This window comes from Mustela lutreola, chromosome 4, assembly GCF_030435805.1.
Source record: "Mustela lutreola isolate mMusLut2 chromosome 4, mMusLut2.pri, whole genome shotgun sequence".
NCBI classification, from domain to species: domain Eukaryota; kingdom Metazoa; phylum Chordata; class Mammalia; order Carnivora; family Mustelidae; genus Mustela; species Mustela lutreola.
The window spans coordinates 26,222,828-26,239,805 of record NC_081293.1 but is presented as its reverse complement, the minus strand read 5'-3'; the positions used below and the strand labels follow the sequence as shown (position 1 = coordinate 26,239,805).

The 16,978-nt window shown below is 59.4% G+C and overlaps 1 protein-coding gene across 7 annotated transcripts; it reads right to left on the bottom strand.

Moving 5' to 3' along the window:
• Nucleotides 1-26: 26 nt before the first annotated feature.
• PSD (pleckstrin and Sec7 domain containing) lies at nucleotides 27-16,868 on the bottom strand. 7 transcript variants are annotated; one of them, XM_059169077.1, is made up of 18 exons: nucleotides 16,428-16,868; nucleotides 15,045-15,103; nucleotides 13,095-13,831; nucleotides 12,710-12,812; nucleotides 11,855-12,218; nucleotides 10,708-11,148; nucleotides 9,371-9,565; nucleotides 9,126-9,206; nucleotides 8,804-8,916; nucleotides 8,275-8,333; nucleotides 8,079-8,168; nucleotides 4,056-4,099; nucleotides 2,483-2,673; nucleotides 2,328-2,398; nucleotides 2,064-2,221; nucleotides 1,747-1,891; nucleotides 1,318-1,461; nucleotides 27-846 (listed from the first exon to the last, which is right to left on the bottom strand). In XM_059169077.1, the coding sequence occupies exons 3-18, from the start codon at nucleotides 13,746-13,748 to the stop codon at nucleotides 616-618; spliced, it is 3,084 nt and encodes a 1,027-aa protein (XP_059025060.1). In that variant the 5' UTR covers nucleotides 13,749-13,831; nucleotides 15,045-15,103; nucleotides 16,428-16,868; the 3' UTR covers nucleotides 27-615. The 7 variants fall into 7 exon arrangements, 6 of the variants coding, with proteins under 6 accessions (XP_059025060.1, XP_059025064.1, XP_059025062.1 ...); XM_059169081.1 differs by lacking the exon at nucleotides 16,428-16,868 and adding an exon at nucleotides 16,010-16,399 and having other exon boundaries at nucleotides 13,095-13,341; XM_059169079.1 differs by lacking the exon at nucleotides 16,428-16,868 and adding an exon at nucleotides 15,673-15,975.
• Nucleotides 16,869-16,978: the final 110 nt, after the last annotated feature.

Sequence of the window (16,978 nt, the reverse complement as noted above, 5' to 3'; positions counted from 1 at the left end):
GGAGAGAGGAGAACGAGGCCCAGCCAGCAAGTCCAGAGCAGTTTAATGGGAGGGGAGGCTATACAAAGGGCAGGGCCCACTGGAGAAGGGAAAGCAAGGCCATGCTGTCCCCAGACTCTGTAGGGGGCCTAGGCATGGATACCCTTCCTCTGCCTCTGGAAGGAGAGAGGGTGAGCCTCAGGGAGGAAGGAGGGAAAACCAGCTCAGCCCCAACTCCTGGCCTCTATCTGAGCCAGGCCCCAGGATGGAGGGGGATTGCTGGTGTCGGGTGGGGGTGGTCTCAGCAGAAAGCAGAAACGTCAGGCCTCCCCCGCCGCCAAAAAAAAAAAAAAAAAGCATCAAAAGTCCAAGGGGCCCTGGCCCCTCCCACCCCAGCCCCCCGCCCCGTACGAAAAAGTGCAAAACATTATCACAAAATGGGGGTCTCAGAGGGGCCCCTAACCTAGGCTCCTGAGGCCCAGGCCCTAGCCCTGCCCTGCCCCGGACACCGCGTCCGGCGCGGTTGGGCCCTGGGCCGAGGGGCCCTGGCGGGTGGCCCGAGGCCGGCCCGGGCTCAGGCGGGGCTGTCATGCAGGTGCCCAGTGGGCGCTGACCCCCCACGCTCCTACCCCTAGCTCAGAGCTTCCACCGCCCGCTGCTTGCCCCTGTGCGAGGCTCTGAGCCGGGACCCTGAGCCCTGGGCTGGCTGGAGGGGTTGGCCTGCGGGGAGGGACTGGAGTGAGCTGGGGGGAGGCCGTCCTCCGAGCTCCCGGCCTGGGCCAGTGCCGCCTCCACTGCATCCAGCTCTTCGCTGCCCACCTTCAGCTTGACCCGAAGCAGCGCCGCGTATGTGCCATAGCGGGATTTCTGAGGTAGAGGGGCAGGCACTGTGAGCCTGCTCTCCACCCTCTGCCCATCTCACCCCCCACCTGCAGACAAAAGCTGGGAGACAGCAGGTTTCTGTCCACCTCTGGGGCCCCAGAGCCCCCACTGTGACATGATCCCCTGGTAAGCTGGTGACCCTCTGCAGGCACTCTTGCTGCGTAGTGTAACCGCTGATACTTCCTGAGCCTTGACTAGAGCTGGGGAAAGTGAGCCCCTGAGCACTTGGCAGACCCCATCTCACTTCATTACCCTAGTGGGTAGAGAATGGCATCCCCTGGCCCACAGAAGAGGAAACAGGCCTAGAGGGGTTAAGCAACCTGCCCCAGGTCACCCAGCTGGCCCCCCTGTCCTAGAGCCCGTGCCCTTAACCATTAGCCTGAGCCTGTATGTGGAACAGAGAGGTCCCACTGGTAGCCAAAGGAGCCACAGAGGCACCAGGGCAGGGAGGTTCACCTCAAACTCCAGGTAGGCCTCCTTCTGCCGCTGCTCCTCCGCCTCCTTGCCCCGGGCCTTCCTGCCCAGCTGCGCAGCCCGGTGCTCTCGCAGCTCACTTGCCATGGCCTTTAGCTTGGCCTCGTGGGTCCGCACCTGCTCCTCCTAGGGCCGGGGGAATGTAGTCAGGGTCCCTCTAGTACATATAATGCCTTTGTGTGTGTGTTTAAAAAAAGGTGCCCCATCCTTTGGATGAGCAAAGCACAGTTGTCTAGGTTAACACCTAGGCAAGTGGAATGGAACTGGATTCCAGTCTTCACCCCCCCCCCCCATGGCCAGTGTCCCGGGGTGACGGACATCTATGTAATTGCCTATGCCAGCCCTAAGTGCAGTCGGCTGGGCCTGCCCCACTCCATCCCACTGGGGATGGGCGGATGGAGCTGGGGGTACCTGGGAGAGGCGGGTGGCAGCACTGGGCAGCAGAGGGCGGCTGAACTTCCTCTGGGAGCTGACAGCAGCTGGGAAGGGGGGTGCAGAGAACATGGCAGCCACCACATTGATGCGAGTGACCCAGGACTGCATCTGCTCCAGGCTCCTGCGGAGACAACATGGCCACTTAGGACCTGGGCCCAGGACTTGTATCCCAGGATGCCTGTCCTGGCTCAGGGTGTGGCCTGGGAAAAAGTGAGGCAATCCGGGGACAAGGGAGGGGAGCAAGGTGGGAGTGGGACAGAGGGGTCCGGGATGGGCAGGAGGAGGGCACTCACGGGGCCTGAAAGAGGAAGACCCGCCAGTCTGCTGTGCGCAGGTAGAAAACGTGGGGCCTCTTGCTGTAGTCGCTGGCACGCGTGGCCAGTGCATGGTGGATGCTGATGGCATTCTTTAGCTCTGCCTCTGATAGGGCCTTCCCGGGCTGGTACTCCTCCTGTGGGGGTGCCCATCTTGTCCTGGCCATGGTCCCGCCCAGCCTGGCCCAGCCCACCCACACTCCTGAGCCAGCTCAGCCCCAACCCCTTGGGCTGGCCCCGCACCTTCTGTAGGTAGAGGATCATGCCCTTGAGGATCCCGTGGAAGCTCTTCCAGCCCCGCTTGCCCCGAGGTGCTGGGGGAAAGGAAGACAGGTCAGGGGGCCTGAGACAGGCCCCATCCCCTCCATCCCCCAGACCCACCCCACCCAGCCACGTACTCTTCCTGCAGTCAGGGTCTGCGTGCACCTTTCGCACCAGGGCCCCATGCTTGTAGACTGCAGCCCCGGGCTCAGGAGTCAGGTCCAGGAAAGGGCTGGAGCCGCTGCCACTGCCCCCGCTGACCCTCTTGATGACCTTGGGGTTGGGGTCGGCCAACTCAGACAGAGAGCGTCTCAGCTCCTCCTCGTCTCTGCAGGTGTGATCACCTCAAAGGGGGCTGGCCTTGCAGCCACAACCCCCCCCTCAGTCCTAGCCTCTGCCCCCTCCCCAGGAAAGTGCCCCCTTGTCTGTGGAGGGAGTAGGGGAATGGCCCCCTTCACAGGCTGTGGCTACCCTCAACCCGAGGCTCCCTGTGTCTCCCACCTCAGATCAGATCTCCCCACGGGTAGCTATGCCCCCCTGTTCAGCTGAGAATTCCTCTAAGTAGCATATCTTCTCACTTAGGTTAGAGCTCCCAGGGGCAGGGCCATGACTGTTCCTTCATCTCCATCCTTTTTGTTTCTACATATGCACACACACACCAACCCTCACCCCCTTCTTCACTAGGGCAGACACAGCTCTGACACAGTGGTCTCAACCACACCCAGCAGCATGCTTTGCTCAGTTTGTTGGCTAAATGTTGGCAGAAGTAGCTTCCTAGTGGTCACCTAGTATCTCTTGGTCAGCAGGCCTTGCTAGATAACATCTAAAGAATCGAGTTCTACCCTGTCACTCTGCTGATGAAAAACCTGCAGTAGCTCCCTATTGCCTCCCACAAAGAGCCCATGCTCCAACCCCGCCAACGCTGCCTGTTCCTCCTAACACTCTCCAGCCAGCCAGGCCTGCCTCCTCTTGGTCTCCCCACCCCACGGCCCACACTCATTTCAGCCACCACATATTTGCCTCCCAAATGTCAACTTCCCTCTCCCCAAATGCTTCCCCTCCTTCAAGGTTTGCCCGAAGCCCCAGTCTGCACCCCAGTCCTGAGCTCTGCCTCCTCCAAGGCCATCTCTCCTGCAGACTGGGAGCTCCCATGACTGGCCTCTCTGCAGACAGCAGCAAGTATAAGTGATCTACTGGCTTCCTATATGAGGCTCTCCCCCTCAGACTGGGGGCCCTGAGGCTAAATCTGGACCTCTTCCCTTAGTCTGGACTCCTCTAAGACTTACTCTGAGTTTCTTTCCACTGAGGCTGCCAAGAGTAGACAGTGTGGTCCCCTGTTCTAGGACACTCTGCATTCTCTAGGACCCGAGAGGGGGCTCTATCTACCTCTAGAGACTTCTGCTTTCCCATTTGGCTTGCCAAGGGACCTTCCCTTTTTGTTTCAGCACTCCTCCTCCCAGGCCCGCTAACAGTGGCCACCCACCCCAACCTAGCTTGTCATAACAACCCAGCTGAAGAAAAGACACAGATCCCCAAGTCCAGGCGGCCATCTCCAAACAAGGCAGTGAGGCTGCCTCAGTGCCTGTCATGGCCTCACCCGCCTCCCCTACCCCACACCCAGCCTGGACTTCCAGAGCCTGCTTCAGCACTCCTCTCCGGGCAGCCCCTTCCCCACCCCAAGCTCCCTCACCACACAGCCCCAGGACTCACATGGCCCACTGCAGCTTTTCATTCTTGATGGAGCTGTACAAGGCCTGGGAAGGGAGGAACAAATCAGGCAGGTATGGGTCACTCATGGGGAAGGTAAACCATGTATCCCAATGCCAGAGCTCAGAGCCCACCCTCCTAAGTCAGGGTAGGAGACAACAGGGACCAGGGTGTGATGACCAAGAACAGAGGCTCTGAAAACAGAGTATTAGGACACAATACTATGTCACTTTCAATGCAGGACTCTGGGCAAGTATCCATGGGGGAGAACAAACGTAGTAACAGGTGTGTAACGTAGAGCAGGCAGTTGGCACAGGGCACCCAGGCACACGGCTGACGCACAGTAAATGGCAGCTGCTGTTATTATCTTTGCTGTTGCTACTGTGAGGGGTCATCCCGCCCAGATCCTGGGTGGGAGAAGCACAGTGCTGGAAGGAATAGACAAGCGCATCCCAAGAAACGCTCCTTCCCCCAGTCATATGCCTTGGCCCATTTCCATAGGATAAACCCACACAGAACATATGGGGAAACTGAGGCCCAACAACAGGGATTCACCCCATCACTTCCCTCTCTAGCTATCAGAGAATACATTCTCACGGCTCCTCAACCCCAGCGCAAGCTGAGCACTTCCTCCAGCCCAGACAGCCCCAGCAAGTCTAATGCCAGGGTGAGTGAGCCTTCCCCATCACACCCTTCTTGTTACTGGGGACCGAACACTAAAAGGCAGAAGTTACAGCTTCCAAACCCTGCACACCCCAAGCTCCCTGTCAACTCTGAACCAGTCACTTCTCCTCTGTACAGCTGTTATGGGGGCACTGTGGGGGTCTTGTGGTGGTAGGGTAGAGAATGGGCTCCAGGAGTTACAGAGGGGACCCCTCTTCTTGGGAGTGGCCTGCAGCATGGGTCCACTGCAGCACCTCCCACTGTGGGGGCGACTCCACCAGCCTGTCTGTGAGTGGGTGTGTCTCCAGCATGTGCGTGTTGGGCTAAGCGTGTGGCGTGTGATGCTGCCTGCGTGATCTGGGTGCAGTAGTGACGTCGGTGCCTTCCCTGTGATGGGATACAGCCCCCCACCCCACCAACAACATACCATAGTCACTGGCTCTCTCACTGCCCACTGTCATACTCAGCCACAAGGCTAGCCCAGCAGCCCACCTGTGCACCTCCTGTTCAGGGTGGGTACATCCCACAGCCTCCACCCCCTACACAGAACAACCCAGCTTTATGCACACCCCCAGCCCAAGCCTGACCGAGCCCCGACACTAAACCTCCACTCTCCATCTCTGGGCCAGGAGGTTGAAGTGGCCACCCAGATCCGACCTGTCTACAGTCCTCCAGTTCACCCCCGTCCCCTGAGAGGACCCCCTTTCGCCCACAACCACGACTTCCTTCCAAAGTCCTAAATCCTGTTGGTGAGCTCCTCGTCATGCTCCCAGCCAGAAGACCCAAAGACCCTTTGGTTTGAGATGCCCACCTTAATCCGCCCGTCTCTGCCCTTCCCCCTCCAGTCCATGCCCACTCCTGGCTACCCATGGGCTCTGTACCCACTGGGCTCGGCCCCCCGCAGTCCGCCCCACGCCACCTCGGCTCGAGCCCCCTTCGGAGCCTCCCTCACACCGCCCCCTCAGCCACGCCGCCCTCCAACAACACCATCGGCAGCCCCCCCACCAGCCTGGCGTGGGCCGCGGCCCCAACGCCCTCACCGCCTTCTTCTTCTTGCGGCTCTGCAGGCGGCTGACCACCAGGTCGGTGTAGAGCACGGGCTTGAGACTGCGCGAGCGCTGCGGCCAGCCGTAGCACAGGGTCTCCGCGCCGCGGTGGGTGCGCCCGTAGCGCACGGAGCACAGCGAGCGCGAGCGCAGCCGCCCAGCGCTGCTGTGGATGCTGTTGACGCCGATCATGCTGGCCCGGCCGGCGCGCCGCGGCCCCCGGCCATGCCCCCGCCCGCCCTCGGCCCGGACGGCCCGGACGGCCCGGACGGCCCGCGGACGGCTTCCCCGACAGCCGGCGCGAGCGGCCCGGCCCGGCCCGAGCCCGGCCCGGCTCCCACCGACGCACGGAGCGCACGGCGGCGGCGGCGCTGTGGGCTCTGCGGCTCGGCGCGAGCGGGAGGGGGCCGCCGACGGGGAGGGAGGGCGAGGGTTGGGGGCGGGGACGGCGCAAAATGGAGGCGTCCGACCGCGCAGGGGCCCGGGCGCGCCGCCGCCATGGGGGCGGGGACTCAGGGGCCCGCCGGGGCCGGTGACGGGAGGTGCGCGGCGCCGCGGGCGGTGGCGAGGGCGCCGGGAGCCCCCGCGCGCCGCCGGGCCTGCGTCTACGAAGGTGGGCTGACCCTGTAAAGGGTCTGCAGCTGCCTCCGGGCTCGTCAGGGTAGGGGCACCAGGGGCGGAGGAGGTCGGAACGCGTTCCGTGGGCCCCTTCTCCCCGCCCCGAACCAGGACAGGCCACGCAGGAGGGGCGGTGCAGAATGGAGGCAGCCATGGAATTGAAGCCGTCTCAACCAACTCGCCCTAGCAAAGACAGCTCAAACGCCGGAGGCTACACCCCAACTCACGTACACACACTCCAGTTTACAGACATACACTCCAAGTAGCCAAATCATCAATCCACACTCACCCCCAATTCACAGACACTGCAAATTCAGATGCACACATCAGAATTTAGTCTTTAACTCCTACAACTCCTGCTCATGCGAGGACCTGGGTGGCTCAGTCCGTTAAGCCGCTGCCTTTGGTCGTGATCTCAGGACGTGGGGACTGACCCCCAAAGCTCCACCCACATTAGGGCTCCCTGCTCAGCGGGGAGCCTGCTTCTCCCTGCGCCCATGTCTGCTGCCCCTGCTTGTGCTTGCTGTCCCCTGCCCTTGTCAAATAAGTAAAATCTTTAAAAAAACAAACGAAACAATCCCTGCTCACGGATTCATGTCATAAATCAGAGAGCCAATCTGTAGATATACAACCTAATATACAGAAACACCCAACGTACAGCCCCACACAGACACACTCTAAATCGTAGGCCGTTAAAGCACATACCCAAAGCCAAACCGCCTGATTTGCCAACTCCCTAAAGCATGCATATATATATATATATATATATATATATATATATGCAAGCCAAGCATATACCCCAACTCTTCTGATATTCCAAACTCACAATGAACGCCCCCCACTTGGATACATTCCCAAATTCAGAAGCCCAGCACACCCCAAGCTCACAGACGGACCCAAGGACACTCCTGCGCAGTCACATGTATGTGATGGCCCAGAGACCCATTTGCCAACCCTTGAGGTTTTAAATGAGTCCAGGCCTCCCTTCATGAAACCAATGGAGCAGGGAAAAGATTGAACATGCAGGGCCGGCCAGGACACCTCTCCTCCTCCCATGCATACCAGTCCCTGTGGGCTAAATCCCTCAAGGGCTGGCATGTAGGAGCAGGGGCTGGCAACGAGTAAATCAGAAAAGAAGTGTTTAGTCCCAGCTTGAATATAATTGGCTCTGAGACCTTGGAAAAGTCTTTGTCAACCTCTTGAGCCCTCTATTTCCAGCTCCCTCCAGCACAGCAGTACCTGCCCGGCCTTTGTGGCCATATATCCTGGGGTAAGGGGTGGAGGGGGAGGTGGCAAACAGTGAACCTGTGTGTCCCCATCCCCATGCTGAGACCCCTCCCATGCTCAGTGAACCCTGCAGGAGGGGAACCTAAGGAAAATGCAAGGTCCCAGGCCGCCTTATCACGGGTTTTCAAGAGCTTTCTTCCCGCCCCCCCACGCCCCCCTCCCGCGCTGCGAACGGCCAAGACTGCACGCAAGCGCTCATGTTCCGGGGGAGCCTGCCGTGTTGGGGTTGGGGGAGGGGGCAGTCCCCAAGCTGAGTCACAAGAAAGCCCAGGCTTCAGCAGCAGGAGCTGGGGGCGGGCAAGCCCCTAACCTCATCAACCTCCACGCTGACAGGTCCCCATCCCTCCCTCCAGCAACCTCTACCCCCTCCCATCCCCCTTTGTGTCTCCTCCACGCCGACCCCTCCCCCCACCTTGAGCAGCTCCCTGGGGAAGTCTCCGCCTTCATTGAGGCCCTCCAGGTTTCCGATGAAGTCTCCGCAGGTCATGCGCTTCCCAATGTTCTAAGTGAGGGCATAGAGGCCTGTGAGGGGGACCATGGGCCCCGGACCTTGAAGTCTCTGGACGCGGTCTGTTTTCTGGGCTCCCTTCCACTAGACCCCCACTCACATGGCCGTGGAGATCGGTGTTGAGTAGCATGAGGGCGCAGGTCAGCGTGTGCGCACCATCTAGGGGAGAGTCGACATTTAGCCTCAGCCACTTCCCACGGATCCTTCCCACAGCTATCTTCCCCAACCTTCCACTTTATCTCCTGCCCTCTTTGGCCCATAATCACACTTTTGTAAACCCTGAACCCCACAGTGAACCCCACCTCCTCCTGCCAAAGCCCTTTCTTCTCCAGCAGATTCCCGAAAAGGGACCTTCTCCCCAGCACCCCCATGCCTCTGGGAGTGTGCAGGGCGCACAAGCCAGTGGGACCCCTCTGCGTTATGCGGCCCCGTGCCGCCAAATCACATTGTATGTGGACAGTTCCACGTTCATGAAGCCACGTCACCACTGCACACACGCATGCTCACATGCCTGCAAGCTTGTGCAGGCATTCACTCCAACATACACACGCTTACGCTCCCACACACACACACTGTGCCCATCTGCCTTGGTGACCCTCTGGGAGAGCCCTGCCCTCTGCCTTCCTCACCCTCTGAGGACAGGGCTCCGGGATTGCACTGGAAGTATCTCTGGGAGAAGTGGGCCAGCACGCGCTCCCGTTCTTGGGTCTCACCCATTAATGCCAGCTCCTTCAGAAACACCCTGGGGAGGGGGGAAGAGGGAGCATGTCACCCCTACCCAAGGTCCCCTAATCAGGCAGCCCCATCTTTTGGCCATGCCCAGCCAGCCTGGGAAGTATGACATCAGGGCATCTTGGAAGAGAGGCCCAGGGGCACAGAGGAGGTACAATGGAGGCCCTGCACACCAGGCCTGGAGAGTGGGGGGCTGCCCTCAAAAGGCTTAACACCCACCTGAGAGCTTGGTCCAGACTCATGCCCGTGAAGACAAAGAACTTGAGGTACTCGCCAGCCACAAGTTTGCTGAAGTCATTGCTGTGGGCAGGGCAGACAGACAGGTGGAGTCTCAAGGGAAAGGGTCAAGGGGCCAAGTGGGGTTACCTACAGACTTGGGGCCATTAGATAGAAAGGATGAGGAGGTGCTGCCCACAAGATGCATTCCCCCCTGCCCCATGCTCACTCCCAACCAGTGACTTTACTTCTTGCCCAGGTGCCGGGCCACGTCGGCCTTCCTGAAGCCGTCTAGTCGGTACAGCCTCTTAGCTAGGCGCTGCGCGGCCTCCAGGTCTGCTTTTTGCCCATTGGACAAGGTGTCTGTGCTTCCCAGGGCCAGCCGCTCCGTGCTGTCCAGCTCTGAGTCCGAGTCAGACACCAGCTGGCTCAGTGGTGGCTCACTGCCGGGGTAGAACACTAGCTCAGAGGTGGGGCAGTCCCTCTGGGGCCATTCAGATCCTTTCTCTGCCTCCAAACCCGGAAGGCAGAGAGGGACAGTTGGAGACATGGGGAAGGCAGTTTTCTCTCCTCCAGAGGACACTGTACAGGTTCCCTCTATCAGCTGATTCCATCTTTACCATCTCTCTGTAGAAGTCCTACATCAAATTTAACTCCTATTCATCCTTCTGCTGTGGGAATTTTGTCTGCTTCTCCTAAGTTCCCTGTGGAGTTTGCTGTTAGGCACAGATTTCCCATCTCCACTTTGGCCCTCCTGAGAACATAGTCCTCTATCGCTGAGGATATGGTCAAAGGTGGGATACAGACAGGAACAGTGGAGAGTCAAACAAGGATTTGAGGGCAGCAAGGACACCTTCCCACTCCTACGTCTTTCTTCTGCCCTCTCAAAAGGCAGAGGAGCTTCCTCCTTGGTTCTTCTCTTCTACCCACAAAGAGGCTCTGGTGTAGAGGGGAATGGGGGTCAACGTGCACCCCATTCATCCCGTCTCCTCCTCCCCTTCCCTTCCCGCCATCCCAGCTGCTCTACTAGCAAAGCCACCTGTCACCCCAGAGACAGAGGCCGGAAACTCCTGGTTGCTAGGCAACCCTGTCTCCCTGGCCACCCCCTCCTGTTGCCATGGCTTCCGTGGCTGAGAGGGTAGCTGGCAGAGGGAGAGCAGAAAGGTTAGACTGGTGAAAGGACTTCCTGGAGAAGGGTGAGAGGCTCCTGCCTGGAGAGGGGAAGTGATAGGGGAGGGAGGCAATGGGACAGGCTGGTGGCTGCATCTTTGTGAGAAGCCTCCAGGCTGGGTGGGGTAAGGTCACAAGAATTTCAAGCATGTTAGGCTCCATGGGGGAAGGAAGGGCCTTCCTAGAAAGAAAGGTGTTCTCTGGGGACTCTTCAATTCTGAATCATGGTTTTTCAAGTCACTGTATCTGAGACCAAGGGAGCCCCTCCCTTGGAAGTAGTCCTTCAAATAGAAAAAGAGCTGTCTGCATCCCCTTGCTACTCTATCAGGGGTCAAGAACCTAAACTACATCTTTGCACTCTCAGGCTCTTTCCCTTGGAGCAGCTCAGCTCTGATGAACCAAAGGAATCACTCACCTGCCCAGGGGTGCTGTCCCCAGCCCAAAGCTGTCCTCTGAGCGGCAGGGACTAGCAGGCTCCCTCCCTGGGGCCTGCTTGGCTCCAGCCTCTGCCTCCTCTTCCTCCCCTCTCTGTGTCCAAGGCCCATCAGCGGCGGAGCTGGTACCAGAATCTGGCTCAAGAGGTGCAAGTGGGGCGGGAGCAGGTGGGTCAGGCCGGGGGGCAGGGGGCTGGGGAGGCAGCTCAAAGGTGAAGAAGGGGCTCTGGGTTGGGCCGGGTGAGGCCAGGGCCTCCAGTGAGGCAAGGCTGGTGTAGGAGGTGCCCTTGGCTCGGTGTGACTCCAAGATGGCTTCAAACACGCAACTGAAAGAGTCAGGCCCATCAGCCGAGGGGCTGGTCCCGGGTAGAAAGGGCACAGGCGACTTGAGAGGCCCAGGATGAGGCATCCGGGTGCCTGGCCTGCAGGGGCAGGGAGAGTCTCTGATCAGCGGCCAAAAGGACAGCTCTTTGGTGGCATTCATTGAATTCTCATACGGCTCTGTGAAGGGGATTATCACCTCCTTTTCACAGGCCCCCAGCCCTCTAAAAAAGCCACCTGGGTAGGGAATCCCCACTACGTTCACCAAGCTACTTAGTGCCCCGGGGGCACCCTAGCCTTACCCGTCCCTAGCACCCAATCCCTTCTCTTCCTCCCTGCTAATCTCCCTTTCTCCTCCTTCTCCCTGATCCTCTCCCCTCCTGCCATCCCATTTCTATTTCTGGCAACATCTTAGGAGAAGAAGACGAGGCTCCAAGCTGCAGTGGGGTGTGAGACAGAGAGGAAAGCCCCCACACTCCCCACTCTCCTGCCAGGATCTAGGTTCCGTATTGATGCTCCCACGCCCCCAGGCTTGATTCTGGCCCCTGACCTCTTACTCTACCTCTTGTTCTTCCTCCTCTGTCCTGGCTGCTCCCTACCCTATGGGCTCTTGCTGACACACACCCACCCGCTACATCCCCAGCATTCTGGCAGGCCTGGGGCCTCCGTTGAGAATCTCCTGCTACTAGCTTGGCCCTGACCCTCCCAGGCCCACCCTCATCTTCATTCCAGTTCCTCTGATACCAGTTCTGCCCCTGGCCCAGCTTTGAGGAGCAAGCCATGTCCCTTTCCCATTCCCGCACTCACCGGGCCCCCTCCGAGGCCTCAAACACCTCGTCGTCCACTTCCTCTTCCCCACCTGCCTCATCCTCGTCGTCCTCATTTCCACTGCCCAGGCTGGGACAAGGGCCAAGGCATGGACTGGGACGTGGGGCAGGTGGGCGGGCAGTGCTGTGCGGGCCCTCGGAGCTAGGCTGACTCTCGATGGCCGAGTCAGCCTCCTCCCGCTCAGCCAGCACCTCATCGATGTCCGTCTCGCGGTAGCACCTCAGGGGCACCGTGTCCAGGTCCGTCTCGGAGTACTTGGCTGCTCGCCCCACAGCCACCCCAGAGCCCTGCCTGGAGCCCACCCCAAGTGGAGATGGGGGGGCCTGCTCTGGGGGCTTAGCACCTGCAGTATGCATAGGCATCCTGGTCAAGAGGGTATCCTGGTCAGCTCCCTGTCTAGATTCTGGTCTAGGAAGGAGCTCTTTCCCACTGCCTCATATCGGCAGGAAGTTCTTTCACTACCTAGCCACCATTCTTCCTGCTACAAACTCAGCTGTTCCTGGTGCCAGTGAAGCTCATTTCAAATCAAGTTCTTGTCAAGTAACTTTGAGAGGCCTGAGGGAGAGCAGCTTCTTTCCTACTTCATGGAATGACCCTTGATATCCTGCCATCCCTTTTCTCCACAATCTAGCTTCCTCAAGGGGCCCAACCCAGCCAGGATCCCCAGACCCTCCCTCATAACACAGATGGGAAGTTGGAGGCCTGGAGAGGCATTAGACAACTCCTGAGCCCAGGAAAGGACTGGGGGGAGGTTTAAAGGAAGTCTCCCCACCACGCCTCTGCTGCTGTGGAGAGGGCCCTGCCTGGTTCCCCTGGTCTTATCCAGGATCTTACCTGAGCCTGGGGGGTCCAGGGAGCCATAGAAGAATTCCCATTTGGCTCGAGCAATTTTCTGGGCATGAGAGGAGACTTCCCGGGGGGAGGACCAGGTGTCTCCCTAAGCCAAGGAGGAAGAGATAGACACGACCACCCGATAAAGCCACATGACCAAGACACAAGAATATAGGACAGAAACACAGAAAGAAAAACACACAGGGACACATAAAGAGATGCCAAGGCACAGGGACAAACATGGAGGGCAAGAAAGAGACTGATTTAGGACAGATGGAAGAATTCAGAGTGAACAGCTGATGGGCTCCCAAACTGCCAAGGGGCCAAGCCTTCCTTGCCCCTTTGCTGAGTCCCTGGGGCTCCAGGGAGTCCAAAGGAGGTCACATACCTGGTTCCGGAGTCCAGTGTCAGCAGGTCCTAGGAATAGCTTGGCCAGGTGCTCAGAGGGTCCCCCCAGCCCATTGGGGAGAGAGGAGTAAAGGCCATCTGTCCCAACCTGAGGTTGAGCTGGTGGCCCATGGATAAAGCCCTGGCTGCCCGGCAGAGCTGAGCCTCCTCCGGCAGGGAGTGGGTCTGATGTGGAGGCCTCTAGCCGCAACTTCCGGTTGGAGCCAGGCCCAAGGGCTGGGGTGGGCCTGGGAGGAGAGACCCCACCCAGGTCCCAGCTCCGACTCAAGCCTCCAGGAGCCGGTAGCCCATTTAGTGGCCTCACACTGGCCTTCTCCACAAAGCGGAATATGACCACAGAGCTCCGCGCCCCGGGTGGGGGCTGCCCAGTGGGTGAAGAGGGTGCCCAGGGTGAGGGAGCAACACGGGGGGAGGGAGGGCCACGCAGGGGTGTACAGGGTGCTGTCACACGTCCCAGTTCCCGGCCCCGGGGACCTGGACCTGCCACCCGCCGTAGCAGGGAGCCCGTGCTGCCATACATGCTGGCTGGGGGGCTTTGTGGCACTGGGCCTTCGGGGAGCCAGCGGCGTGGGCATCGTGGTGGGGAGATGGCACAGTCGCCCTCCGAGCAGAAGCGCATGGCACCCTGGGCCATGCTGGGGCCGGGGGTCAGGCTGGGGGGGCAGGGATGGCGAGGCCAGGCGGGGAGTAAGGGGGCAGCATGCTCTTCGGACAGGCCTGCAAGAGAGGAAGGGGGAGCAGGGGTGAGCTGCAAGGAAGGTGGATGGGCAGGAGAGCAGAGACAGGGAGGGGAAAGCAGGATGGGCCATCTGAGAGCCAGGGGCCTAGCCCGTCCTGGGAATATGATATTATTGATCCCACCCCTAGAAGTGATCAGGCCTCCTACTTGGGCTACTTCCATGGAGGCCTGAGGAAAAAAGAATTGTATCCCCAATAGGCCCCTGACTCCTTTCCTTCTGTCTGAGGGCCCTGAGCATCACCCTGGGAGGAGAAAGGAAGCTATTTCAGAAGTTGAGTGAGCTTGGAGTCCCTGTGGCATGTTGGAGCTACTTCTGGTAGAAGAGGGGGAAGGCTGGTACCCCACCCTCTGGAGGAGGAGTGTCAGCCAGTCATAACCATCTTACAGCCTTGGGTCCTCACAGTCTCTCTTACAGCAGCCCCTCACTGAGAGAGAACTCAGGCCTCTTAGAAAGAAAGCCAGGAAGATGGGGGGGGGGTGTTATATAGGGACTATAAGGGGCTGAGAGGAATATGGTGAAGGGAAGAACTAAGGCCCCTACTCCTAATACTGAATGGGAAAGGGACATTCTTGTTCTTCATACAAGTACACACACACACACACACACACGGACAAATAATGTCAGTACACACTTAAACATATTCATATTCATAGGCAATACCTCCTGCACACACAGACCCAGACACACACACATACACACCCAAAGACACACCCTCATACACTCACAGTCATAACAAATATGCATGTAATGGAAAGGCACATGCTTATTTTACACACACACAGTCATTAAACAAGAACACACAAAGAGACACCCAAATATACACACAGGGCCTCATTCTCCAAAGCACACAGACACAGGTGCATCAGACACTGAGACCTACTAGTCACAATCACACACAAATACAGATGCACCCTCACACGCATACTTAAGCAAGAACACACACCCTCTTCCCCAACCCCCACCAGTCACCGGTCTCTGGGTGGGAAGGCTGCGCCAGACCCTGTCCCTCCTTCCCTCTTAAGGGAATGACAGATCTTGTCCAGCCCTTAAAGGGGTAAAGGGGCCTCTGATGCCAATGCAGGGTAGGGGCAGAGGTCAGGAGCAGCAACCCTGTCAGGCAGGTTTCTGAAGCTCAGTGTGGGCCCAGGGCATCCCAGTGCAGCTCCGACTGGAGCTGCCTCAGTACTCACCGCTGCTCGCCGGGAGCTGGGACCGAGGAGAGGCGGGGAAGAGGCTGGGCCCAGCTCAGCTGTGAAGGCAGCGCGGCTCCCGCTTGCTCCCGTTGCTCCAGGCCCGCCTGCCTCTCAGTCCCTCCCCCTCCCCCCTACGCGCGGCTCAGGCAGAGCTAATCCCCCCACCCACCCCCCGCCCTTTCCCAGGGCCCTGAGCCCCGGAGGCAGGCCCCCCTTCTCGACGCTAGGTCCCCGCTGGGCTCTCCCGCCAACCTGAGACCCGCCCCTGACGAGGGGGAGGATGTATGGAACCCCCGGTTCTGTTCCCAAGACCCTCACGTGCCCCACCCCAATCGTGTCTTGGTCCCTTTCCTCCACCGCCCCCTGAGCCACACGCCAGACCCAGCTGCACTCGCGTGTCCCGCTCCAGACCCCACGCGTGTCCCTAGGAGGTTGCCACATGACCTGTTACATGCCACACGCGCTCCCGCCCCCACGAGCACGCGGCCGCGCCAAGCACACCAGTATGGGTGTAGACCGGACCCGCCCCCTAAATCCAGGAGACTGTCAATTTAAGGAAGAGAGATCTAGGAAACACTGCCTCAAGCCCTAAGGGGTTTTGCGTTTCAGACCCAGGAGACCCAACCTTGACCACTCGCCCAGGATGCAGCAGGAGGGATGTTAGTCAGACTTTAGAAAGAACTTCCTTGCTGCCTGAGTTAGGTGTCCTGCCTATCTGCGGGTTAAAGGTTAGACGGGATGATGCTGGGAGTGGAGGAAGTGGGGAGCAGGCAACCCTTGTGCCCTTGGCCAAGGTAGAAGGGGGCCCAGCTATTTTAGGAAAGCACTGCCAGAGTTACTATGGCAACTGCTCTCCTTGGGAACGCCAGGGCATGCAGGTGGTGACCTCGGAAGGAAGAAGGGGTCTGTTCTGGCAGTCAAGGGGCGCGAGGACGTGCGCGACGGGGGCGCGCGGGGCTCACCGCGGGGAGGGGCTGCGCGGGCTCCGCGTGGTGCTGAAGGGGACAGCGCCAGATTTGTCGCACTGCGCAGGCGCAGAGGCGCGAACAAAGCAGGGAGGAGGAGGAGGCGCGCGTCCCGAGGTGGTGCGCGCCTACAAGGCTCAACCTAAGCGGAGGTCGGTCCTCCCATCTACCCCTCCCTAAGCAGACTAAGGAAAAGGAAGCAAGTCCCTCACCCAAGTTAGCCCTCTTTGGTCCTTCCCCGCTGCTGGCTTTTCCCTTCTTGCTGCATTGGGGGGTGGGAGAGGGTTGAAGGGATTCTGGGAAAACTAGGACGCCTGAATTCTCCATCGCGACTTGCATGACCCTGGACAAGGCGCGTCCCCTCCAGGGCCTCGGTTCCATCTTTAAAATGGAGTAACAGCACAGAGCTGCTCACCTTGCAGAAGTGCCCGAAGCCCTGATGAAATAATGGATGGGAAGCAGTTTTCGTTATGCAGAGGGAGATGAAGCGGCTGCACGAAGGGAGAGCGCAGCTCTGCTAGGAGGGAGCTCCCGGCGACAGCAGTAGCCCTCAGCGTCCTTCACACCCTCCCCACCAATGGATGATGGGGAAAGCACTGCTTCTGCTCCGGGGGTTCCCCGGAGGGGACCCTGGAACCAGGAACTGCGGAGGCGATGAGACGGCGGACCAAAGTCTGAGCCTAAAGTTCTGGGACATCACTGCCCCAGGGCGGGTCGAGCCCCAAGCCCCACCACTAAATCTCCAGGTCAACCGAGAAGGGGTACTCCTGGTGGGCTGAGCTGAGCACTCATTCTTCTCAGGACTCTAGACCTCCTGGGGAAAAGATAGGGACCCAGCTGGAGAGATAATCCTTCTTAGCGCCCCCTATATCTCTCCCCTAGAGGTGCAAATCCATTCCAAATCGTGCGGGAGTGGAAGGGGCTGGACAGCTCTGTACTACATAACTAACCAGGAATGAGAGGTTT

What these genes read in the sequence shown, in the direction of transcription:
- PSD (XM_059169081.1), bottom strand. Translation starts at nt 16,393, where the DNA reads ATGGAACCGAGGCCCTGGAGGGGACGCGCCTTGTCCAGGGTCATGCAA. An exon ending in GAAAAGCTGCAGTGGGCCAT is followed by an intron (nt 2,674 to 4,055) that starts GTGAGTCCTGGG and finishes TCACACCTGCAG; the next exon opens with AGACGAGGAGGAGCTGAGAC. An exon ending in CTGCCACCCGCCTCTCCCAG is followed by an intron (nt 1,462 to 1,746) that starts GTACCCCCAGCT and finishes CCCCGGCCCTAG; the next exon opens with GAGGAGCAGGTGCGGACCCA.